The 26,361-nt window shown below is 46.3% G+C and overlaps 1 protein-coding gene across 2 annotated transcripts in view; it reads left to right on the top strand.

The window, feature by feature from the left end:
- The window catches only part of oca2 (oculocutaneous albinism II), a 55,054-nt gene extending 30,405 nt beyond the window's left edge, over nt 1-24,649 (top strand). For both annotated transcript variants that reach the window (XM_048999399.1, XM_048999398.1), the window contains 10 exons: nt 1,328-1,460; nt 4,546-4,693; nt 5,673-5,730; nt 6,497-6,605; nt 10,570-10,697; nt 11,282-11,341; nt 12,146-12,250; nt 13,374-13,467; nt 15,027-15,120; nt 23,674-24,649. In XM_048999399.1, coding sequence (XP_048855356.1) covers nt 1,328-1,460; nt 4,546-4,693; nt 5,673-5,730; nt 6,497-6,605; nt 10,570-10,697; nt 11,282-11,341; nt 12,146-12,250; nt 13,374-13,467; nt 15,027-15,120; nt 23,674-23,761 — 1,017 coding nt within the window. In that variant the 3' untranslated portion in view covers nt 23,762-24,649. The remainder of the gene's footprint in view (nt 1-1,327; nt 1,461-4,545; nt 4,694-5,672; nt 5,731-6,496; nt 6,606-10,569; nt 10,698-11,281; nt 11,342-12,145; nt 12,251-13,373; nt 13,468-15,026; nt 15,121-23,673) is intronic.
- Nucleotides 24,650-26,361: the final 1,712 nt, after the last annotated feature.

The raw sequence follows: 26,361 nt of genomic DNA, 5'->3' as shown, positions 1-26,361 counted from the left end.
TCACAGAGTACTCAGTTGGCTGGTTGGAACAAGCTCTTGGTCTGGATTTTTCTTTCTGACCCTGAACTTTTCACCTCTGCCGCTCCCTCCTTGTCTTACATTACAGTAGGTGTTTTGTGTCGATCTCTCCTTTTGTCTGCGTCAACATGAGGATTGGGTCATATTCTGTGCAGGCCAGTAGGGCCTTTTGTTGCCTACTTATTTTGTTTTTTTGTGCCGTTTGGGCTGACTTCCTACTGAATGGGCACCACACTGAGCCACTGCAAGCTCTTCGGAGAATGAAAGCACGCTGTGTTCCTGCCAAACTCGAGCTGTGTGTGGCCGAATCATAATTAGGAGGCAATTACCATCATCCTTCTCTTCCTTTTATTGAACCTTCAGCTTTCCTCACGGAATTTCCCAGAAATAAAAATCTGCCTATTAGCATACAAAACCTCTTGTTACCGCACATAGCAATTTACCGCCATCATTCAGAAATAAGGCTTTAATACTGATTATTGGGATAATCATTCTGGGAAATATACCTATTTTCCTATTTTCCTTAGATACCATATTCTCTCGCCTTCCTCTCACGCTGGGATTTTCTTGTGGGGGCGGTTTCCCACTGATCCTCAAACAGGGTCTCGCCTTGGGACTTTGGATGCTGTATCATAGCAACAAGTATTTCCTCACAAACATCCCAAGATGAAAATGTGTAAACATGATGGGGATGGGATGCGGTTGCAACAAGGAATGTCACTCATTATGTAACTATGAATGGCGGTGACTGACGCCCCTGTGCCAGCCTCAGTGACGGTGACTGACGCCCCTGTGCCAGCCTCAGTGACGGTGACTGACGCCCCTGTGCGAGCCTCAGTGACGGTGACTGACGCCCCTGTGCGAGCCTCAGTGGCGGTGACTGACGCCCCTGTGCGAGCCTCAGTGACGGTGACTGACGCCCCTGTGCGAGCCTCAGTGGCGGTGACTGACGCCCCTGTGCGAGCCTCAGTGGCGGTGACTGACGCCCCTGTGCGAGCCTCAGTGGCGGTGACTGACGCCCCTGTGCCAGCCTCAGTGACGGTGACTGACGCCCCTGTGCCAGCCTCAGTGGCGGTGACTGGCGCCCCTGTGCCAGCCTCAGTGACGGTGACTGGCGCCCCTGTGCGAGCCTCAGTGACGGTGACTGGCACACATGTGCAAACCTCAGTGGCGGTGACTGACATGCTTGCACGAGCCTCAACAGTGGTGACGACTGATGTACCAGTGAGAGCCTCAACAGTGGTGACGACTGACACACGTGCGAACCTCAGTGGCGGTGGCTGATGCTCTTGCGCATTTCTACCTGCAGGGTATTGACTTTGCTGCCTTTACGGGCTACATGTTCCTGGGGATCTGCCTTGTGCTTCTGACATCATTTCCTTTCCTGAGACTGCTGTACTGGAACAAGAAACTGTACAACCGGGAACCGATGGAGATTGTGGGTGAGTTGTAACACGGCTCTGTCCTGTTTCCTCAAAAACTGTATATATTTTCTTACTTTTGTAATAAAAGTCCCCTTGGAAACCCTGTTTTTCTCCATGTCTGAATTTTAGTCCCTCCTGCCTGAAACATCGCACCACTGATGGGGTGGCTTATTTTTTGGTTGTATTATATGTTTTGCTTTCACAGCATGGGTTCATTATCATATTTGACTTGGCATTCATTTTGCCTCTGCTAAGATCAGCCATCCTCTCTTACATTGACCTAGATCTTTAAGGAGCACTTAGAATTTTAAATAGATGCTTTACTGATATAATTAAGACAATGACTGAGGTGATTTTACCAGTCAGCAGAGCTTGTACTTTTTTGGGGGGGAAAATATTCAGCCTCCTTTGTAAAACTGTATATCTATGAATTATTGTTTTGTCTGTGGTGATTGGCTGTTGGCTCTCGCTGCCACCAGAGGCAGTTAATCTATGAGCGGCACTTCAATTGTGTCAAACTCAAGGCCTGCAGCCCTAATACGGCCTGCTTCTGCATTTCCTGCGGCTCACATGAACTTATGAAGTATACCGACTGAGGTTTTTATCTGGCCTGAATACACAATTAAAATTAACCAAGTTAAATTTAGAAAATGGACTCATTGAATTGAAAAATGCCGAATTATAATTGCAAAAGTAAAAAAAAAAAAAAAAAACCCTCTGTTTTTAGGTTTTCCGCATGGGGGACAGTACAGTGTCACAGGAATGTAATATTGGGTGCCACCATTAGACTCGCCATGCTGAAGGAGACAGCAGCTTGTGAGGGCAACAGAGAGCAAACCAAATAAATGAACTGCTGGCAGTATGTTTCATCTGAAGGGCCGGTGGTGCAGCAGTGATGGTTGGTTGGCGTGAAAAATGCGCTCTGGCGGTAAGTTTGTGAGGATGCGCCGGCACAGCCGCAGGAATCGCATGCTCCAGCACGCCCCAGGAAATCTGACGAGAAATGCGGCCATAGACAGGATTTCTGATTTCTCCTATTTTCCTGCTTTTCTTATCCATCACGACTTAGTGAAAAGCTGCATGGTTATTATCTGCATGAACTGCGCTGAGCGGCGGCTACCGTGCTGCGGCTACCGTGCTGCGACTGAGGTCACAGGCTGGTCAGGCTCCGTTTACTTGCACTGCCAGAGTTTAACCGACTAATTGTGCGTTTCACTGGTACTGTAATCATATTTTGATAAGCACCATCAATCTTCCGCAATTGTGAGGATAGCTGACCCCCCATATCGAAATTGAAGCGGACCCCCCCCCCCCCCGCCACACCCTGGAATTAAAAACGATCAACTGATTAGAATTTTGTTCTCTGTCCAAAAGTTAAAGGTGTTGTGTTATTACCCTACGACACATAGATCGGGCCACTAGAGATTGGATTGGATTGGATTGTGTCCAACATGACCTGTTAAATAAAATGAATTTGACACCCTTGATGTAATGAGTTCAATGGAGGGCCTATGCAGGCCGGGCTTTAGAAACCAGCCCCACGTAAGACCTTCATAACAACCTTTATTACACCTACAGTATACAAATGGTCTACAGTGCTGCCAAAAACCCAATTAACTCCTCAATCTATCCCACTGGGGCGGTAGCTGGCACCACACACATGTCTTTAAATAGAAAATGACCCACAAAATGTTCTTCCCTTTAAATTGGGATGAAGCCCTTTTGGAGAATGCCTTAAGGACACTCTGTGTCAGGGTAGCGGCTAAGTAGCTGGATTTGCGGATTAGCCTGACGGTCTGTGACACAGTTTTAGGTTAAAGCACACGAAAGGCCTCTTGGGTTGAGCCCCTTATCTAGGGGGTGGCCAGAGGCTTGGAGCGTTGGGTCTGATGGCAGGGGCGAGCGGGATGTGCTCCCAGGAGGTCTGCAAGCTGTCCGAGTGATGGACTGCAAGGGAACCTCAAAAGGAGGACGCAGAATTTGACCACTAGGTTTACCGGTGGCGTTAATGGGATGCTGACCTGCTGCAGGTTCTGTCTGTGTCCCTGCGTGACACGTGTGGATTTGACACTATACCAAGTTGTTCGCTGTTGCTTTATGTCACACTTATGCCCTCAAGTCCCTGGTGTTTACATACAAGCACTGCGAGGGTTATAGTAACTACTAAAGTTATCTGATCTTTCAGGATGTCCCAAATTTACATTTGCTCTTCATATGCGGTCAGTTTATCTTCATTACTTCTGCCGTTCACCAGATGTGTTATGAGCCTAAAGCCCATAAGGAATCCAAATAAGCCTTGAATAATTTGTTCGGCCCAGATGTTTTAACAACCATGCTGTCAGTGTGAGATCCGACATCTTAAGTCTCGGATGTCTTAAGATCCCAGCAGCTCCTTCCGTTTACCCTTTGCTCACTGTGGACGGTCCTGCAGATGCTAATCTTCTCTTGAGGTCTTGCTGCTTCAGTGACTGTGGGACATTCGCTGTCCCCACGTGGATAGGATGCTTGACTGATTTGCTCAGCTGGTTTGAGCAGCCGGAAGAGTCACTCTTTGAACTGCAGAGGCGGCCACTGTAGCGTGGCCCCATGGCATTGTCCTGATCCACAGAACACTACCTCAACCCCCCAAGTTTTGACTTGACTGGAATTAAATGGCTCTTGAAGGGGTGTGGGGTGGTTTACCACAGTGGTGATGCCATGTTCAGTGAGCTGCATGCTGACTGTAGCAGCTGTACTTCCAAAGACCAAGGCTCACAAATCATTCTCCTGTTCATTGAGTTGCACCCCTAGTTGATGCAGTGTCAACAGGGAGGGCTGCCAGGAATCCCAGTCACCAGTTAGCCAGGAATCCCAGTCACCGTTTACATCCTAGTATCTCTTGACGACAGGTCATGGGCACAAAGTCTGGGTAAAAATTGACTCTTTGGTTGGCCATTTTAAGAAACATTCTTTTAAAGCCTGCTTCCATTATGGTGAAATTTGGACTTCAACCATTGACTTTATTAGCCGCATATAATGAAGCATTTTTGTTGACCTACATGGAGCAACCAAGGTTTGTATTTGCTGATGTCCTTCCTGCCCTCTTCCTGGCCGCCCCTCGCAGAGCTGAAGCACGAGATTCTGGTGTGGAGGCAGACGGCGCAGCGCATCAACCCAGCCAGCCGGGAGGAGACGGCCGTCAAGTGCCTGCTGATGCGCAAGGTTCTCAACCTGGAAAGTGTCTTGCGGAACAAGCTGAAGACATTCCAGCGGTGACTGGCCTTTCATTAGCCTTTGCTGAACAAGATGCTTTAACCTGAGATATCAAACTTCAGGTTATTAACTGCTGCGCCACCTGCTGGCCCACTTCACTACTTTACTGCATTCTGCATCCACGTGTGGTAGAAACTCAGTGGATGCTTGCTGTCACCTAATGAATCTTGTTTTGGTTCAGGGAAATGCGTAAGACACTCTGGGAATGATGTTGAAGCATCATTGGTGCGTCAAATGAGACCAATTAAGGTGTCCTGTGTTTTATGGTAATAGGATCGTTGACCTCGGTCTACATTCCTTGCACCAAAGATGGTGATATTTCTAAGCTATTTCCAAGCATGAGTAAGTTTGAGTAAAGTGATGGAACATGGGCCATATGTTTCAGCAACACTGTACATCTGAGCGTCTGGTTAATAAGGCCTCTGTGAGCAAGTGCAATTTAAACCTTAAAGTTCGATTTATGAGCGCCCTACTCGGCCGTCGAGAAACGCCTTGCAAGCAAAAATTTGATAATTTATCAAAAAATGGTCAAATTATACTCTTTACTTTTTACAATTAACGGTGTTAGAGAATTTCTTGAGTATAAAGAAACGATACAATTAACGGTGTTCTTGAGAATTTGCGTCACAGGCTGTTTCATGGAGGTCTGCAGTGGGGACCTTCAAGCTCAAGAGAAAGGGCAGCAAAAAGTCCTCAATGACACTTTCTATGAATGCTGTGTCATAATGCATTCATAAAGTATTATAAACATGGTTATAAATATGTAGAAAAGGTCATAACACATCATAGCCATGTTTATTACGCATTATAAATGCTTTATGAAGCTCTCATCTATTATGCACTATAGATAGTTTCATAATACCGTACAAAGCATAATTCAATTCAATGTCAATTATGAAGGTATATGATGCATTATACATGACAACCTCGAAGATAATGTTAGCAAGTCCGCTAACAGCTCTTTTCTGTCATTAACAGGGAAATCTCACAAGAAGACAAAAATTGGGAGAACAACATCCAGGAACTTCAGAAGAAAGTAAGCATGTGCGGCATGTGATGCTGTAATCCAACAGCGATGGGATATGGCTTGTGCCATCTTAATGGGGGCCGTACCCAGGATCAAAGGCAGCATTGCACATTAGCAACATAGCATTAATATTCTGATTCTCCCCTTGCTTGATAGCTCATCCAGTCTCTCACTGTTGCTGTGTAATAGTTTCCTCTGGGACAGCAAGCCTTAGAGATAAAAGGACGTAGGAAAGAGAGTAGATTGAGACTGGAGAGGCTGTGAATTATGCCATTTATGTGTGCGGTACATCTGAGCAGGCCTTCAAATCCGACCGCAGCTCTCTGCTTGGCCTTGGTGTGGAATTCCTCTCGTTCTGCCCGCTTCCCTACCTCTCCTTGGCTTAGAAGTGTGTGCCTGTCCCCGAAACGTCACCCCTTTGAGCCCCCCATAATCAGATTGCCGCTGGGCCCCTGGGACAAGGCCTTTAACCAGCGAAAACTACTTGAGGGTCACTGGATAAATGGCCTGACCCAAAGCTTCACTTTCCTATAAGAATTTCTATGTGCTTGTTGAAATAGCAAATAAAGTAGAATCACTGTCAACATCACATGCCCTCCATACTGTGCCCAAAGTGGATGGGCAGAAATGTGGATGTCGACGGTCGCCTTCTTTTTGGAATTCAGAGATCTCTACCTTTTTGCAGGCCCCAATTTCCTTGAAATATCGTTTTTAACACAGCACAGAATAGCCTGCAGAACTGTGCCTTAATCCCGTTTGAATTGCTTTTTTACAGCACAGAATAACAGACAAGATCCTGCTGGTGAAGTGTGTCTCCGTGCTGGCCGTCGTCATCTGTGTGTTCTTCCTCAATTCTTTCATCCCCAGCATACACCTTGATCTCGGTGAGCTGAACAGTCGTTCAGGTCATGCAGACAGCAGTGATGAAGCTCGTGCTCCTGCTTTTCATGGAAAGATGTTAGAGAGCTCTGAGAGCTCCGGATCGTTATATGGCTTGACGTCTTTTTCCAGCACTCAAAGTAATGACCGAAATACAATTAGAGGCTAGCACATGTGGCAAATTGCGTTTGTTAGGACATAATGTTATTTTCTTACCTGGCAGGATATTCTTGAAAAGAGCTTTATGTTTGCATCCCAAGACAGTTGAACACCTTCAGGTGCCCCCAAATCTTGAATAACACCCCAGTTCCGTGATGGGAGTGGAAAAATACATTTATCGTTTGTCGGCAGTCAGCAATGCACGGTGGGTTCTGCCCAATTAAGTTTCGGTTTAAATTTGTAAACATGAATTCATAAGTTTGTCTTCGCCGGTGGCGAAAGCTGTACGCCCACCATCATGTTTGTTTTTGCCTGTGTGCTGTTGCTGAGGTCAGCAGCCAGACGTGACGTAATAGTAAACATCATTAGGGTTCATTCTTGCGCGCAGTAAATCTCGAAATCATATGCATTTAGGTCCTAATTATAGTTATTAAGAGGCTTTCCCGCAGAAGCAAAGTCTCGCGTAATGTCACTTCCATATTTAATGTACTTCCTTTTACAGCTAGTTTTATGTCGCTCGGGATTCTGACAGCTGCATGCCGAGGTAATCGTTTGTGGCGGAAGGGTTAGGCTTTCAGACAGCTTGATTGTGGAAGTGCTGAGAGTCGGGACGCCCCCTGTTGGTCTCTTGTAGGCAGCGACAAGCTCTCCTCCTTGTATTTGTGCTCTGCAATCCCGCTGGCCACTGCTGACTGATCGCTTTATTGTCTCCAATGGAAATGCAGCTCTTTGCTTCCATCTGTGTCTCCCCAAACTGGGCCGGGGGAGCGGGGGTCGGGCCGATCTGAGCATTAAATACTGATTAAAGACTAGTCCTTTGGTCAGATCCTTACACTGACTGCAAGCTAAAATGTATGTATGTGTTGGATAGAAATGCATTTCAAAAATAACCAGTGAAACCCAACATTTTTTATTAGAAACACTGAAGCATGCTGGGTAAAGGCTGCATATTTGGTGTTCACAATGCAACATTCATGCTAACCTTCAGGATGTCTGAAGTTCCTCCTGAGCTTGTTCAGGTCTTACTGTCGGGACTGAGGGCTGCTCTGCTTAATGCCACAGGTGTCAGTATGAGTTGAATGAAACCTCATTTTAAGTCTCCCAGCATGGTGGTGGGGGAGGGAGGGGGCTCTCATCTGTGTCTGTTTTGCTTCCTTATTGACGGGACATAATGTAATAGTTAATTTATAGTCTATTGATTGGGAGGATGAAAGAAGTCAAACTAAATATTAGGGGACAACACCCCTCGATAATGATGATTATTGGTCCCCCTGGGCCACCATCCATTGACAGTGTAGCTATATAACCTGGTTAACCTTCTTAAGCACTGCCTCGGGGCAGCATGTGACCCCTTGGTGAAGGACATGCACTCGGAGAGATGTTTCGTTGGGCTTAGGAGCAAGAACAAACTTCCCGCTGTATGGATGTGTTGTGGATAGAAGGTGCTTTGCATGATGGTGGCCTTTGGGCAGCTCAGCGTAACAGACACGCTGCCGCCTTAGGCACAGTGCCCCCTTCCTGAGCTCCCAAATGTAAGCAGAGGGACGTCCCGGCTGTCTGAGCTGCCATCCACCCCTGAGAGGAGATCTGTGATGGTGTGGCCCCGTGGGATCCGTCATCCATGACATTCACGTTAAGCTCTGCAGAAGCGGGTCCAGGGGCTTTTCCTGCGCTTTTAAATAGACATTAGGAGCTTTTAAGCAAACATCAGTAAGACCGAGGCATTGATTGGAGCTGACAAATAGCACGTAATGAATAGCTGTATAAGAAAACGTCAGGTGCAGAATCCCTTAACGATTGCTTCTGTTTTCTGGGACCTGGAAGCCCAGTGCATCATGGGAACACTCTGTGGGGAGTCCCAGTAACCGTGAAGCGTTTCCTAACCCGGCCACACTTTCACTTTAATTGTCGTGCTATATATGTCATTTATTACTGTGACCGTATACTGCTTCCCTTCAGAGTTAAGGATCAGAGCGTGAAATCAGAGCGATTTCACTGACTGTAGCACATTTTCTCCAAGCACTAAAGAAGGCAGAGAAACTGGGGAATCCTCTAAGGACATAAATAATCAAGTGACGTGTATAACTTAGCTTCATATATTCACTACATTTTTTGCACTGCTGTTCACACAGCCCTGTTGGCTGGTGATTTACCGTGAAGACACCCACCAGCAGTCGCACTTTTAAAACAAGCTGGCCTGCTGATCTGTAATTACCCCCCACACATGGTGTGCTCACCCTGCCCTCAGTTACCCAGCAGTCTTTGGTCCCCAGAACCTCCCCCCAGGAAAGTGCCTTGTGCTCTGCTGTGAGATCAGAGGTGCACCCCCCCATGCCAGGCAACAGGGCTGTTTCACTAGTTCACCGATGATGAGCACACTCTCCTTATCCCTGCCTGATGACTCTTTAATTAAAACGCCTGCCCTTGGCCACAGCGGTCTTTTTACTTGTTATATAATTCATGGGGAATTAGGAGTGCCACCGATTTACCTTTTATAAATTCCCTGCTCTGGTATAGATGCAGAAATATTTGATGAACACATTTTACAGATAATACCTCTGTTTGAGGCTGGGAGGGAGGGTCCTCGTAATATTAATATTTAATAAGCACCATAGGCATTTTGGTAGCTGTGATATCCTGTCGTTTGCTGTGACTCAGTAGTCCTATTGGTTTTATAGGAATGATTCATATAATGTCAAATATTAGTCAGATAACTACATTTCCCAGAACCGCAGTTGCTTCTACAAACTGGTCATAGAGAGACGTGCAGGGAAGTGCTCTGTGAGGAAGCAATCCTGCATTTTCTCCTGTTGCCAAAAGACCCACTGGTTCTGAATAGGCTCCCATCTGTGTTTTAGTAATATCATCTTCTGGGGTATGAATTTGATTTGAGAATGATATTCCGGAAATTCTAGAATTGGTAAATTCTTGAACGCTGTCCAGAGACTCCTCGTTTCAGATAGTGTCTCACACACAGACGCACATTTATTAGTGTGTAACACAGGGAGCGGGCTGAGAATGCACTCCGAGGGACTCTCATCGCTGTCGGGTCTGCCGCTCCGCCCTTGGCGGGTGTGATGTTGCCCCGGAGGGTGAGGCCCTGCATGGGGGCTAACTGCATGTGCGCTCACAGTTTTCCCGTTAACCATCTGAAGTTTTCTTGTCCAGCTCTGATTCACAGATGTCTCACGGGCTGCCCTGCTCACTGTCTACTCTCTGACTGCTTAATGACCTTGATTAAAAATGGTTAACGGTGGGGGTCAGAAAATGAGCTGATTCATTCATAAAACACATCGCTGGTCATTTTCCCAAGTGATCTATCGGCCGCCTTCTGCTGTCTCAGTAATTTCCAGAATTCATTGATGAATTGTTGAACTCATTGATGAGGTTTTATGCATGGAAGAGACCATTTTAGCTAAAATATTTTAAGCATAATATCTCATATCGTATTATTCAGGAAGATGGAATAAATTAGAGCATGTTTAAATAGTTTGAAGGTACTGTCCTAATATTCCTGTTTAATAGGACAATTTAAATAGATCAGGCTTTAATGCTGACTGGAAGGGCCACCGTCTATTGATAGCTTCTTTAGTGTTTTCTTCTCTGACAGTCCTCTGACTCTACAGCAGGTGGCGCAGTGGTTAGGGTACCATACTGGCACACAGTCACACCACCTGGGAAATGAGTTGTAATGATCATATTCAGCCCGAATGAAGGTTTGTGTGATTGGCTAATGCCTCGGTGGGCTAGCATGTGATTGGCTTGGGGCTGGATGGGGTGTGATGTAATTGGCTTGTCCCCCGCTCCTAGGCTGGATCGCCATTCTTGGGGCCTTGTGGCTGTTGGTTCTGGCAGATGTCCAGGACTTTGAGATCATCCTGCACAGGGTGGAGTGGGCCACACTGTTGTTCTTCGCCTCGCTCTTTGTTCTGATGGAGGTATGTCTGGGATGGACCCAGCCTCTGGGATTTGGGTCGCACTTGAAAATTCCATTATTCCAGGGAACAGGACCCACAGATATTAAAATCACATAACATAGACTAACATAATTGCTGCTATTTTCTGATGAGACACTCTAACAGAATACTTAGGGATCTGAAACCTGCTTTTCGCTAAAATAAGTTAATTTCCCTGGTTGAAAGAGGGTGTTTTATTGTTGAAATGTGTTACTGCATGACCTGTTTGTTTCAAAATCAGCAAAATAACATGAAAAGCACTCAACCAGCAAAATGCTTTCTTAGAGCAATGCAGTTATTTTAATCTTTTAGTTCGGTTATGTTTTTGGTTATCGCCCCACCCCAAAAGAGCACAGGTGCGAGCAGAAACCTGCAGGAGGGGTAAATGTGGGCTGAGAAGGTTCACTTTGGCGCAGATAACCCTCCAGTTGCTGTGGTGCCCCGCGTTTGACATCAGCCGCTCATCGTGCTGTTTGTGTGCATGTTCCCGGAGGACGACTCTTGACCAACATGTCTGGTTACCAAACATAGGCTGATCTGTTGATGTTTCTCTTGCTTTTCTGCAGGCTTTGGCTCAGCTCCAGCTGATCGACTACATTGGGGAGCAGACCGCCGCTTTAATAAAGGCATGCGACCCTTTTTATTGCCTGGCCCTTCCAGTATTACAGACCGGAGTCAGAAAGCTTTTAGCATCTTAGAAGAAATGTGACTACTGACTGCACAGTACACAACACAAAAGGATAAAAATAGACGATATACAGTACCAAATTCAACAATTTCTGTATAAAAATAAATACGTGAAATATACTGTATATAACCGGTCATAAATCGGTGCGTGAATATGACAATAAGTATTGTAAATATTGCATTAGTGAGATAAATACAGATATTCATAAAAGGAGGTATTAATGTCCATATGCTCCGTGCAGTAATTACCTTGAATTCAGGTCTTTAGACTGTTCCATGCGTCCATGCGCCCCAGCTGGGGATGCTTAGGATGGCATGTTGCTTCTTGCATGTTATCTGTCTGTAATATGGGGCTGTGTTTTAACAAGCATGAGGCGCATTAATGAGGTAATTAGTAACTAACCCTATGGTAATGTGGGGTATCAGTGGAATCCTTTAGGTATCGATGTTACCTCCCTCTAACTAGGTTTCCGTGCGAGACCTTCCGCCCCAGGGGGCCAATTTAGCCCTAGGCATGGCCCACCACCCATCCCCCCAACCTTGCTGTCTCCCAGCACGAATTACCACAGCAACAGGCAGGTGGCACCTCTCCGGCGAGGAATCGGAGAGCGGCCTGCTGTCTCGGGGTGTTAATATTTTTGACAGGCTGTGTGGGGGTCCCCTCCCCCCAGGCATCTGAACAGACGACAATTCATATTAATTTCTGCCCCTCTGTGCAAATTTCTAACCCCCCCCCCCCCCAGTCCGTGCCGGATGAGCAGCGCTTGGCCATCGCCATCGTCCTGGTGATGTGGGTGTCTGCCTTGGTGTCTTCGCTCATCGACAACATCCCCTTCACCGCCACCATGGTGAGATCCCTTTAACCCCTTTAAACCCCTTTAAACCCTCACGGTCCCTTCCAAGAACCAGGCATGGGAAAAGCGCCTCTCGGTCTTATGCATTTTTCATGTCTGGCACAGTATTACCCGCCATTAAAATTCATTAACGTGCCAACAACAACAAGCTGGCGCTTCCTTTTTCCGGAAGTCTCCGGGACTCTACGCTCCACGGCGCTTTTGCTCGGAGTGAGCACTTCAGCGTGCGATTCGCCGACTTGTTAGCCGAAACCTCGGTGTTGCAAATGCTTCCTTGACATGAGTGTAATCTCCTGCGCCTTCCCACTGCCTTAATTGAAAGGCTATTTTTCACTGAAAATAATTGGAGAATAAAGCGCAGTACTTGGATTTGCCATTTTCTCCCTGTTCTAAGTGTGTAAACAAAAACACATTGAACTCTGCTTGAGTGTCTAAGTCACACTGCGATTTAAGGCTTCTCAGATCTGTTAGAAAACACGTAAATGACGACTGATTTTGCCATAGCAAACTCCTTGTTTGCATGTTACGCAGACGCTTGATTTGAATGCATTATTTACATGTGTTACAATGTGTAACTTCATATTTCTGACAAATACCTTAACAAGTAATCGCATATGGTGACCAGTAATGGGTTTTGACTTACAAACTGTTTTAATACTTGGTATATTTCTTGCAGCATTAAACTTATGATGCCACAGAGAATTCTTTCAGAAATTTCTTTTGGTCATTTTCAGTAGCCCAGCAAGGATGTAAATCAGTGTTTCCCACCCTGGTCCGTGGGGGCCGCAATATGATCCACGTTTTTTGCTCCCTCCCAGCACCCTGCCAGACAGTCCACATTTTGGCTCCCTCCTGGGGGAGCAAAAACATGGACTGTCTGGAGGATCCCCAAGGACCAGGCTGGGAAACGCTGATGTACATAGACATGGACCCCAGGGCCAGATGATATATCACTGCTGAGAGTTTGTGTATCTTTGGATCGTTTGCTCTTTACATTTAATTCCCTCAGCGGTTATTGAAATTCGGCTGACAAGCCAATGATAGCCTGCGGTTATATTAGCATTTCCAGAGTGAATGGTTCCTAATGCTCTGTATCTCTGCATATGCTCGCCGACAGATTCCCGTTCTTATTAATCTGAGCCAAGACGCTGATGTAAATCTGCCTGTCAGACCACTTATCTTTGCCCTCGCCATGGGAGCCTGCCTGGGAGGTTAGTGACACTCACAGTGAAGCAGTGTAAGAGACTAAACTGCCAGTGTTTTTCATGTACTAACTTTCCTGCACATGTTGCACTCCAGAGAGTGTTTTTAAATTTAACCTGCAGGTAAAGTAAGGCAACAACATCCTGCTAGGTTCAGCTCTGCACTGACATCGTCACACCGCCAATCGATACAGAGCTGCGGGAGCCCAGCCGACCAGATCAAAACAGCGACTTCCTGCTTTTATCGAACACGTCCTGTTTTTATTGAACACTTCCTGTTTTTATCGAACACTTCCTGTTTTGCAGACAGCAGTTTCAGCAGCCCTCCAGAGATGTGTTTTGCACACACTCCTTAACAAGCCTGTGTCCATTTAAAAAGCACTCGGGAAGTAAAGCTGACCTGGCCCTTCACTGACATACGTTCATGCTCTTTGAGGCATTTCCGTCAGACCCAAAATTTATGCAACGCAGAGGTTCAACTACCAACTCCGTTCTGGCATCCAAGCTTTAGCGTCGGCTAACATGTAGGATTTCAGTTAACTAGTGATGCTGAAGTCAGTCATCCACTGTAAAAACGTCGCTAAAGCTTCCAATCTCCTGAGGGAAGCACACCTGCCAGAAACGTGCTCAGCACACTGAATCATGGGATGCCTGTCGCTCAGGTAAAACACCAGGCCAGCGAGGCAGTGAGAGGAGGTGCCTCAGCTCCAATCAAGGTTCAATCGAGGTTTTCTGCAACATGTGCTGGTTGCAGTTGCCCTCGGGCTCCCCATCAGGCAACATGACATATTAAGTTATACGCTAAGATGGTACTTGAGGGTCATGTATGGTCCTTTTTTGCATGTTAATTTATTAACATTAAGCAGGATTTCAGTATGACATAAAGTGCACTGACGTGCGACACATTTTTTTGGGGTCCAAGCAACCCTAACTGCTGGATTCTAATGTTTTTAGACTGATTTTTATTTTGTATTAGATTTCCAAAGACAGTGATGAAATGGAGGCTTGAACATTTGATGTCATAGATAGCATTGCAGGGTAGATGATCCCTTCATCCCCTCATGATTGGATCACAATACACAGCCAGCCCCACATTTATGGAAAGATTGGTTAGTATACGATGATGTCAGCAGAGATCTGGCCAATGAAATTAATGAATACCAATTCCATCCATGCATTTTCTGTAACTGCTTGTCCTATTCATGGTCTGGGGGTGGGGCTGGAGCCTATCCTGAAGGCTACAGGCACAAAGCAGAGAACAGCGCAGGATGGGGCTCTAACCCGTCACAGGGCGCACGCACTCACCATGCACTCACACATGCACAAGTTGGTAACTCCACTTAACCTCAGCATGTTATTGGACTGTGAGGGAAATACCGGAGCACCTGGAGGAAACCTCACGATGACACAGGGAGAGCATGCAAACTCCACACACAGAGCCATGGAGGAGACTCGAACCCTGGAGGTGTGACACAACAGCGTTAACTACTGTGCCACCCCAGCCTTAACCCCCACCCAGCCCAAACCTCAACTGTAAGTAACCAAAGCTAACAACATTCCTCTTGCAGGCAACGGGACACTAATTGGCGCGTCAGCCAACGTGGTGTGTGCCGGCATCGCTGAGCAGCATGGCTACGGCTTCTCCTTTATGGAGTTCTTCAGGTGAGTCCCACGTGTTCCTGGGAAAATTGCGTCGGCCATGTTGGTTCGGCGGTTTCAGGAAATGACTTCAGCCCGGCAGGTGGCTTTGATTATTAAACCAGTGCCTGATTTGTTTTGCATGTGTACGGTGTCGCTCTGAATCTGTTGTGGCTGTTGTGTTGTCCTGAGATGCACTTAATTTCAGTTTGTAGTAAGTTATTGGCACTTGGGCCAGCTGCTAGGACTCATGGACCCACACATCGCTAATCCTCACAGTTATTAACAAATGATGCTAATTAAAAACAACGGAGTCGTGGGAGAACCTAAGCACGTTTCTCACGCGATGCGTGTAGCAGATGATCCTCGTGAGACTCGCCAGTGAGCCACGCATTCTCGCTCACCGATTGGTTCCAACCAGTCCATCTCCATGCTCACTGGCCGTTTCGCTTGATGGTGCAGCCTTCTGGTCATCACGGTGCCCCCTGCCAACTGGAGAGAGCTGTTTGGAAAATCACGCAGTGAATCACACCTGGGGTGGACCCGGCCCAAATGTTTTCCATCCGAATCTCGAAGCACGTGCCTGAGATTTACCCCAGAGGGTGTCTGTCTGCTTCCTTGACCCCTTCAGGGCCCAAAGAATAAAACTAGGCAGCAGGTGCCTGCAATTTATTCCACTGTCCCCAGACACAGTGAACGCAATCGCGGGTGAGTGCGACAGCTAGGCTGTCGGTGCGAAGCTGAACCACGGGGATGCGAGCAGAAGATTCCTGACAGACAAATGAGGCCATTCTACTTTTGGAACCCTCCACTGACAGGATGCAAGTTAATTAAAACTCTTCCTAGATTTGTACCCAAGTTGTCTTCAGGTGCCAGGGGAGACTCCTGACTTGATATGTTCTGGGGTTTCCAAATATTTATCCCTGCTGCCAGAGGACTTGAGATGTCGATGCTTTAATTATGTCACTTGTCCTGCTCAGGTGATGGGATGGGCGTCACACTTGTCATGACCAAGGTACCTCCGAAAGAATACATTTTTCATTGTCATCATCTTCATATTTCAGGCTACTACAACTGTGTTTTGATTGGTCCTCACATGTTGGCGATGTCATAGATGCAGGTCACTCACTACTGTTAGGTCTCCCTACTGTTGGGCTCTGCCCATCGTCTTATCGGGACCGAGTTTGGTTAGTGTTAGAAATGTGAGATGTGTGAACCGCTTCATATTTGTATGATTATCAGCCCAATTTCTAAAGGTTGTTCAACAGCAAAGAGTCGTCCAAACAACTAGCTGAACAAATAGCTTGCTTTTGAAACGTTGGAACACTGGAACTTTGTGGATTTTGGCCCGTATTTTAGTCCCTGTGTTCCTCCTGAGGTCCCCGGTCTGCCCCCTGCTGGGTTAGGTGCCGTCTTCCTGTCAAATGCAAGTTCAAATTGGTGGAACATCTGGGAGGTCCAGGCTGGTCCTGCCAGCAGATTCGTCTCGTCTGAGCCTGGAGAAAGACGCAGGAAAGTAGCAGATGGTGGGATAATTGCTCATTTATCATTGGATTCCCTCCCTCCCTGTCGCATGTTATTTGCAGTAGCATGCAGTTATCTAACCATGACTGACGGTCAATTTCATGTCAGTTGTAGAATCTTGGGGGGGGGGTCAGTCTGAACCCTCCGTTAGCCTCTGCTGTGTCAAAATACATTCGTCGTTGTTTTACCCATCTCATCCCTTCAGTGGTCGCAGTACCTTAGAGACCAAGCTTGTCCCCTTTCCTAAACTGTTACTCTTCTGTTGTTGTTGACAAGGCGACGTCTAGCAAATGAAATCCCAGCCTGCCAGTAATCCCCCCCCCCCCCCCCCCCCCCAGCTGGCTTTATGGGGTTACCATAGGGATTATGGGTGCACTGGTATCTCTCACAAGTGCTTCATAATAAAATCCAGAAAAAACAAATAGTGGCTCATAAGTGTTTTTTTATTATTTTGGGGGGGGGGGTGTTGTAATTGGAACTCCCTACAGCACCGAATGAAGATCCCACAGCCGGTCTAACATGGTGAATTAAAGATGCTGAAAAATGCCTCGCGGTGCCGAACCACAGCTCTCCCATTATCTGCTTTTGCTAGATTCGGCGCGAAAGCCAATTACCTTTAAACGGCATCCCTGCTCCGCCCTGAAAGGGATATGGGCGAAATTAATAGGCAGAGTGAAGCAGGGGTCACCGGCGGGAGATTGGTGGGGGGTCCCAGTGCGCTGCCGCTGCTACCGGCGTGTGATTCAATACTTGTGAAATGTTGTCAAAGAAAGAATTTAACTAACCCTGTGCTTCCAGGCTTTGAGGCTGCTCGTCAATTTGTCACTCTGCTTTTCCAAACGGTAACGTGACCCATTAACGCGAGCTCACAAACACTGGCCGTTCAGGCGTACGCCAGCGTTGGGGCCCCGGCTGCGTGCGCACGTGCCGAGCTTGATCTGCCGATGAAATTCGCCGTCTTCGCAGAGCCAGGACTGCCTGCTGTCCTGAGGTTGTCAGAATACTCCCTTAAAAACGGCACCACCATCGATGATGCACGGCCCCCCTCGTTCTATCCTGTTGAGCGGCGTGTAGCTTGTGGGGACCCCCACCTCCCAGCCCTCCCTTCCTGAGAGGCGCCGTCGGTGGGTGTGAATAATTAGCATCCCCTTTCATGGCCGTGTCGCTGCCATCTAAGCTTCGGGGGCCACGGGGGCCCGGTGTTTGCAATACCCTCCCCCACCCCGAGAAGATAGCAGGTGCATCCTCGAGGTTTGGCAGGGGGAGGGCGTGGAATGAGATGTCCTTCAAAACAAAACCTCCCTTAAGCACTTGAAGCAAACACTTGTGACCCCTTTGTGGAAAAATATATAATTAATACGGACAATATGTGCTTTTCATGACTGTCCAGGAAGCTCATTGACATGCTGCCCAAAAGGATGGTGACCGCACCTCTGAAATATCCGGGGCGGAGAGAAGATGGATGAGCGCAAACTGGCCCCTGGCAAAGAGAAGAGCCAGCGGCCTGGTGGGGGGTTAAACTGAGCAGAAGGTTGGGCAGCCACAAGGGGGCGCTGGCGAGGATGATCCATCAGTAGTTAAACGGCTGGATTGAAGATAAGAGGTTGTTGCCAAGGAGAGCCAGGTCATGGCTTATTCCTGTGAGTCTCTGCCATTTGTGTCATCCCACCCTTGATTGGACGGCGTAGATAAGTGTTCCGGATCAGTGTGAGGGACCTGCCAGTCCATAGGCATATCTCTGTCTACATGCAGAAAGGAAATCATCTGAGACCTGGGTCTTCATGAGTGGGCAGGGTCCAGACCGCTTTAGCGGTTGCCTGTGTATCTGAGTGGGAGAGCTTCGCCCCCAGTCCCCGCTGGCTTGTTGCATGGCGTGTCTGTGATCAGCAGCGGCGGCATGCGAAGCTGTGACACTCCTGACTGTGTGCCCAGGTCTGGGGGCCCCATTTGGCTCCCCGGCAGAGACAGGGGAAGGCGCGCACTGATTAAGCATGAAACACCCCCCTGCTCGTTCAGCGTTTGGACCGACCGTACTCGCACGTGTGACTCGGCAGTCAGACTAACCTGTGTCAGGTCTTCCTGCCAGTGATTATCACCGTTATAAAGGATGGAAATGTCCCAGTTTCCATCTATTTATAGCCTAGAGGATCAGTCTTACTGTGTGGACAGCAGACAGGGTAATACGTCCTGCCTTAATTAAAAGGGACCCCAGATGAAGATCACCTGGTTGAGCAAAACTGATTGGCTGTACCAGGGGAGTTGGACAAGAGCAAAGGAAGATACGGATCACGTGGACCGGCCCACGTTGCACATGGGGGTGCAGGGGCTGTCACGCCCCACAGGTGAATAATGGTGGCAATAGGTTTTTATGACAACCCTCACATGTGGGCTGTTTGACGGCTTTAAGACGGAATACTAAATTACCCTCTAGGTATCTGTGGATATGCTCTTTCTGTAGGGCAGGGATCCTTGTGAAAACATTTTTCTTTGCCTTGGCCAAAGAGGAGTCACTACTGTGTCCCATTCTGGAGAAGATGTAGGAAACAGGTCAGTCACAGTGCATTGTGGGATATTTAATGCTAGTTTTGATTGCTTGCGCAGGGAAAGCTTTTAAAAACCTCTGTCCGGACGCAGAGTCGGGGTTAACCAAACGCAGGATGTTTCTGTGGGTGTCAGCTGACCAGCATGTGATTCATTGTCTAGGTTTTTTATTGTTTATTGTATTTTACAAATGGGGACCGCTTAACTGCTGCTGGAGATAACAGCTGTGTGAACAACCTTTTATTATGCAAATGTACTAGAAAAGTTTTCACACAGTGCTTATTATTTGATGTGATGATGTAATATACACATGACCCCCCCCCCTCCCGTGCCCACACAATGCAACCACCCAGACACTCACCGTGCAGATCTCCTCCTGAAAGCGATGGTGCAGGGAGGCTTTGGGAAAGGTCATCGCTAAATGGATTTTAAAACGTGGATCGGATTCCGATAATCTTGCGTCACGTAGACCTGCTAAATCCGCCCATCTCTTGTGTGATGATGTGGAATGATTAGCTATTAACTGAAATTCTGTGTCGTGCAGAGCCTTACTGCTTACCAGTGACTGAGGTGGGCATACCTTCTCCCCGATCTTGAAACGTGGGGGGGCCGGGGGGGGGCGTATTTCCAGGGTAATCTTCTTTTGATGATAAAACTTTCACCTGAAATGGTTTTCACCCCGTTTATTTTATTTTAAGAAATGGTCACATAACTTTTCCACAATTATAGGTAATCAAAGTGAGAGAGAAACTGTGATCAGGAACTGCGCCTCAGGGGGGCAGTCACGGGTGTCGTTGGCTTGCCTGTGATAGGCCACCCACTGCACATGATAGACCGCCGTCTTTTTGGCCTGCGTGTGATAGACTGCCGTCTTTTTGGCCTGCGTGTGATAGACCGGCGTCTTTTTGGCCTGCGTGTGATAGACCGGCGTCTTTTTGGCCGGCGTGTGATAGACCGCCGTCTTTTTGGCCTGCGTGTGATAGACTAGCAGATCTACTCTTCTGTGCTTGTTTTTAATGTATTGGTTGCTGTTAACCCACTTAATGATATGTTCAGGTCGTCTCACGGTGTGAATGTTGCTGGGCATGACCTGAAAGCGGGTCAAGGGACCGTTCTCAGTTAAAAATAATATTAATAATTACCACCCCAGTGACAAATTTCACTGACAGTATAAAATTTTTTGTGAAATAAATCTGGTACAAATTTTATCAAATTCGGTTTGTAACTTGAGCCCTAGCGCTGTGCCAGCTGAGAACCTCTGGCCCAAGTTATGGGATTAAACATCCGGTCCTCTGGATCCCTGGCGAAGGTCCTGCAGATTCCCTGTATCATTCCTGCTGGTGAATGTAATGTTCTATCGTTGCTCTTGCTGTTTAACTCAATGCTGTTTAAACAGTGTAAAAAATATGCGAATACTGTGCACTTACAAAAGTACATTTTTTCTGAAAACATCTTTTTGATGTGCTAAAAAAGGTTATATATTTACTTAACTGCAACTATACATTTAAATAAGACTGAAAGACTTCTAAAAATGCACTTATGTGTCACTTTAGGAGAGAAGCATGTTATTGATCTTACAAAATGCATTTCTAAGAAATGTGTTCCAAGCATACTTTAAAATAGTCTTTTTCTAAAAGCAACGCTTGAGTACTTCAGTACACTAAAAGACTTAAATAGTATGTTAATATATAGCCATGGTAACACTCAATCACTGCTCAAGTCCATGATCTTTTGCTGTTAAAATTATAAAGTAGTACAGTGAGGCTACATGCGTGTCTGTCTGTTGCTGGAAAGTACTCCCCATTGAATAATGTTAAGTTGACCGGCTGCCAGCCCTGAACCGCATACATCAGCCAAGAACACTCACTGCAAGAAAACACACGAGAAGGAAACAACAAGAGCAGTTCTGGCAGTGTTCATGAATCCTTTGTGCCTGTTTATTAAATCAACAGTGCATTGAAATTACATCACTGAAAAATATATATAAAATGCACAAATGCAGTATCTTGCATCAAAAACGAACTAAAAACTGTTAATTTTGGAACAATTTTGGAACATGTCACAGTAAACGCCGTCCAATGAACCGAATTAACACCTACGGGGATTATATGGGTGTAACTGGTTTCAAATGAACACTGTAAAAGCTCAAGAAAATAGATGCTAATTGAACTCCATGAATTCATGGTCACTGAACTAATATAACAAACCATGTAACTTATATACTCCTCCTCCGGACCGTCACTAACCTTCTGTCTGGGTGTTTGTTTCACTTATACTCAGTTTTTGTTAATCGTCTTTTATTCCTTGTCGATGCGTCATCCCAGTCTGACGTCCTTCCTCGTCCAGTTACTCACTGTCTCACTCGGCCAAACGATTATCTGCATCAGCGACAGGCTTACCTTGAAGGCTTCCTTCTGCTCTCTTATAGTCGGCTTCATTGTTGCCTTTTTGTCTTTAGATGGTCCTGATCTCTGGTGGAGATGTACCAGGAAATTGTGTTACCACTGTGTCTGGAGAAGGAAATGGGTAATCAGTATGGAAGGATTGAAACTTGGCACTGCAATTGAAACTGTAACTTCAAACCATAGATTTTTTATGATGAATGACAATTGGATGAAGTAACTTGGATGGACAATTTGTGCACTGTTCACTGATCAATAAAAGGAGAATATTCAAGCTTGTGACAGGCCCATGTACAGTACTGTATAAGATAATGGGAAGCTAATTTAGTGAAGTGTGCATTGAAAAATATTAAAGTTTTCCTTTAACACCTTCATACATGCCGATGAGTGCACTGATCTTTTCAGGATCCATGGGACTTTTGCTTGTATTTTGTCTGGTGAAGCTTGAAAAGGCCAAGGTCAACACTTGAGCAGAAATGGACGTTTCTGTTCTTGAAAGATGATCAAACGTTCTTGACCGTCACTGCACCAGCAAGTCTGACCTCTCGAAGCCCTGCCCCATAAGAGTTTGATTGAGTAGTGTGATGTTGATGCCTCGGCGTCACTCCAACTCGATCTCGTGTCCTGGAAAGTTATCTTTTGGCTCCAGTCACCTGTGCCTGTTCTTACCATTCCTGCTGGTTTTGATGCCACATCAAAAGGATGGACATCACTGTAGAAGCTGCTTAGTGAGGCTGATGGTGAGGCAGAAGGAATCGAAATTGCTTCTACAGCCTTTCAGTATCTTCACCACATTTGGCAGCTATATTAAGACAGAAACACTCCTTCAACACTGTACAACAAACTATAAAAGTGTCACTACAACTGCAGTTCACATTCCTATCAATGCTAAAAATGCATCACCAGCCATAACCTTTTGTTTCAGAGGTTGCAAAGAGTTGCCCTGACCCTAACCCTAACCCTCCTCATATTCTAGGTCTTTTGAGGTCTGTGTAAAAAGTCACTCACTCAAAATTTAGTTCCATCAAAAAAAAACACAGACCTCCAAAATGGAGGACCATTCTTGCATTATTCAGTTGTTTGCGGGTAGTGATCTGAACTGGCCGAGATGTGATTTGTGTAAAGATTTTGTCACCTCTGTCGTTAAGCAGTACTTTCTACTTTGACGCGGAAAACAGCAATATTATTAATTTGAATTTCCCGTTTAGCTTTTTTTTTCCAGCTTTGATATACCAAGTGAGGGTCTGTTAAGTGAGAGTAACATTCTGTAATTACCGTCACTCTGAATGACCCCGTCCCTTGCTGAGTGATGATATGTGTGTCTGTGGTGTGTGTGTATATGTGATTAAATGTACCCCCACAGCCTGGAAACCCCATACATCATTAATGTTGATGGACTGAGCAAACAATATCATCTATTCTGAGAAAATAATACCGGAGCTGTCTTCCTGTCTGGGGACATTTTCATTCCAAACTAAGAAGAAATCCGACTTCACTGATTAATATTGCATGTTTGTATGTAATCCCAGCTATCCCAGGCCAACACCTCCCCTTCCATGGAAGGAATGCCCATGTTTCTCAGAAGATTCCCAGTGTGAGGGCTGATTAGATGGGGGGAGGGGGGGAGGGCGCAGCCTGAAGGCAAAGCCCACCCATGTTACATCTCGCAGGAATGGATTAGTAATGCATTTGCAGATTTCCATTTTTCAGCATTTTTATCAAGCCAGAAGTTGTATAGTATTGAAAATTGATGGTGGATTGAGGGTCAGTTGGTTGACCACAGCTGTGACTGTAATGATGGGATTATACATCAGGGTGAACTCACACTCCCCTCAGTACATCCACTGTCCAGACTCTGAATCTCCAACAGGGAGCCCTGCTTTTCAATACTTCATCTCAGGTACTTAACTAGATCTACTTCTGCTAATACCGCTTAGCTCTATTTAAAAAGTGCCATAATTTGTGGTTGAATTTTTGCACTAAAACGATTTGTCTTTCCCCGTTGCTAGGTTGGAGTGCATTCTGTTGATATATTTGCAGTAACTGCCAGGAGCAGAGGTGTGAGGTGTAGGGATACTGTTTTAACTGCGCCTTGTGCTTTGTGTCACAGGCTGGGATTTCCCATGATGCTTCTGACGTCCACGGTGGGCATGTGCTACCTTCTGGTCACTCACATCGGGCTGGGCTGGAACACCTAACCCCGTCACCTTCGTGCCGTTATCGGCTCAGCATCCCAGACCAAATAAAAAAGGACTTTATGAAGGAAGGAAATATGTGGGTTTTTCAAAAAAGAAATTAAAAAACAAAACCTGAGAATCGACACAAATACACCCAACTTCTGGGCCTGTGTGCAGAGCAAGGAAACAGGCACATTTCTGAGTTTTAAAGAAAAGGCAGGAGCATCACTGAGGGAATGGGGAGTGTAGGCTTGACATCCCCAGTGTGGCTATCAGCTCTGTGTGTCACAATGAGATTCTGGGACGTTCACACGTTATTATTCAATAATCAGGCAATTCCTTTCCTGAATGATTGATATCATTGTTTGATGCCATTGTGACATACAACCAAAGCCAATCCTTGTTGTGAGAACACAGGAAACCTACCAAAGGGATTTTTGCCAAGTCTCTTCCCATTCTCCTTAAATCCAGTTCTGTAATTTAGTTTTGCATTCAGCCCTTGTGCCCTGTAGTATCCAAATCTGAGTCAGCAATTTACAGGTTTCATGTGTCACGCTGCAGTCACTCGCCGTGCATAGGATGATGATCAAAGCCCATGAGGTAATTGTATTAATATGAAATAATGTAACGCTTGTATTGTAAGCTTGTTTAACACTTAGTTTTACTGAAGAATACTTCACGGTTAATTGTATTGATGTAAGTAAATACAGATGAATGTATCTTGTTCTTTGTACGCCAATGACCCCGTATTGATCCAAAACTTTGGAAACCGTATCCCAACAAGATTACCGCTGTGCTGTCTTACAAACCACCCACCCCCCCCCCACACACACACACACACAAGCTGTCTGTTCTTGGAGCTGTAAAACGTTTAGTCTGTTTGAACAATAAAGCCTTTTGTAAGCGGTTGAGTTTTCGTTTTCTTTGCATCTGCCTGTCGATCCACAAAACACAGCAGGAGGATCTGGATTCTGCTACAGGAACCGACCAGACCGGCCTGGACGTGTCGTACCCGCCGCCCTAAGCGGGATCGTTTGGATCGAGCCTGGATTGGTGGGACCATTAGTTTCCTTCATTTTTTTTTTTTTTTTACTCCAAATCAGGCCTGGGTTTTATAGACTGGTCGTACCCTACAGCTGTTGCCAGACTGACATCCATCAGCCTCCCCCCCCAACTGAATGCTGTTGTGACTGATGCACCCCTCTGCACTATTATTACAGCAATACTGTACATCCATATTTCTATACACAGCACATGTTTAAATGGTTACTTACTCTAATCTAGCAGTGTAATATGTCGCAGAGTTTAGTTACTGAAATTCTCTGAAGAGTGCAGAACGCCCGGCATCGAACCCTGTTACTGCGGCTTCCCGCAGAGCCCCTCACATGTTTGAGGAGATACTCTGGCTCCAGGAGCAGACTGACAGGCCCCCACCTCTGTTCCAGCTCCAGGTGAACCTGCAGGCTGCGAGTGAAGCGAGGGCTGGAGGGACAGGAACTGCTCAGAGGAAGTCGCCCCCCCAGAGGAGCATGTGGGGAAAAGCGGAGGCCAGTGAAATAATGTACACAGGGGGGTGAAGTTCAGGAGGAGTTCACTGCTTTGCTATGTCTTGTTTATTGACTGAATCCTGTTTGCTGGAAATCCTAGATCTACCATGATAGTGAAAAGTGCTTCTAATACCTACTACTGACTGGCAGCACAACGCACGGGCCGTCCTGCATTATCGACCACCGATAATACTCTCTCTCTCCAGGTGCAAATTCACCTACTTCACACAAAATGATAAAACTTTTCTAGGGAGTTTCAGTGGAATAAAGCTGCTTTAATGTATGTAGAGGGCTTTATAGTAGCAGACAAAAAGAACGGAGGGTCCAGCCTTTCACACAGATATCTGGTTGCACCTAAACCATTCAGCTGTGACATGATCTCACCCTGTAGCCTCTCGTCAGGTCGGCCGACTCGCTCCTCAGGTTTCTCCAAAGCGGCTGAGAGATGACAGGAAATCGATTATCTGGAAACCTGTATTCCGTATACATTTTGTAAACATGTAGGCCTTTGATCTACAATATTCAGCACTGATAAGATACACCGGACCGATGCTGATTATGCCAGGAACGTAGAAAAAGAACGCACCGCTCTCCATATATGTCTCAAATCTCATGGACTAAATGGCCGTGCTTTGCCTGGATCCAAACACACACCCAACCATATGAATGCGGTGAAACCATTTTAATTTTTGAAAATGGCAAGTGTTTAAATGTCTTCATTCGTTTGACATATGGCCCTGTGTCAGGACTTGGTGGAAACGGCAGCTACAGCCCCCAGCCTTTTGATGTCACTTTCCCCGGGGGCGACACCCTTGGGTTTTGGGATATTCCTTCACTCCTCTTTGCTCCACTGAGCAGGGACAGGCAGGCTGGTTTTCAGTGATGAACAGCAGCCTCCAGGTCATTTACAAAATGTTTAAATGGATTTTGGTTGGGACTTAGACTTTGCCTGTCCACAATAGCCGCCTTCCTCTCTGCACTGGCGACGTGAAGGACCACGGTAAACTGCTGCCTTTAAGTTATCAGGTTAGTGATTCTGCACAAGTTATTTTGTGATCGTTTAGGTCAGTGTTT

Source organism: Brienomyrus brachyistius, unplaced genomic scaffold (genome assembly GCF_023856365.1).
Source record: "Brienomyrus brachyistius isolate T26 unplaced genomic scaffold, BBRACH_0.4 scaffold44, whole genome shotgun sequence".
Taxonomy (NCBI): domain Eukaryota; kingdom Metazoa; phylum Chordata; class Actinopteri; order Osteoglossiformes; family Mormyridae; genus Brienomyrus; species Brienomyrus brachyistius.
This window is presented reverse-complemented; position numbering and strand designations above follow the sequence as displayed.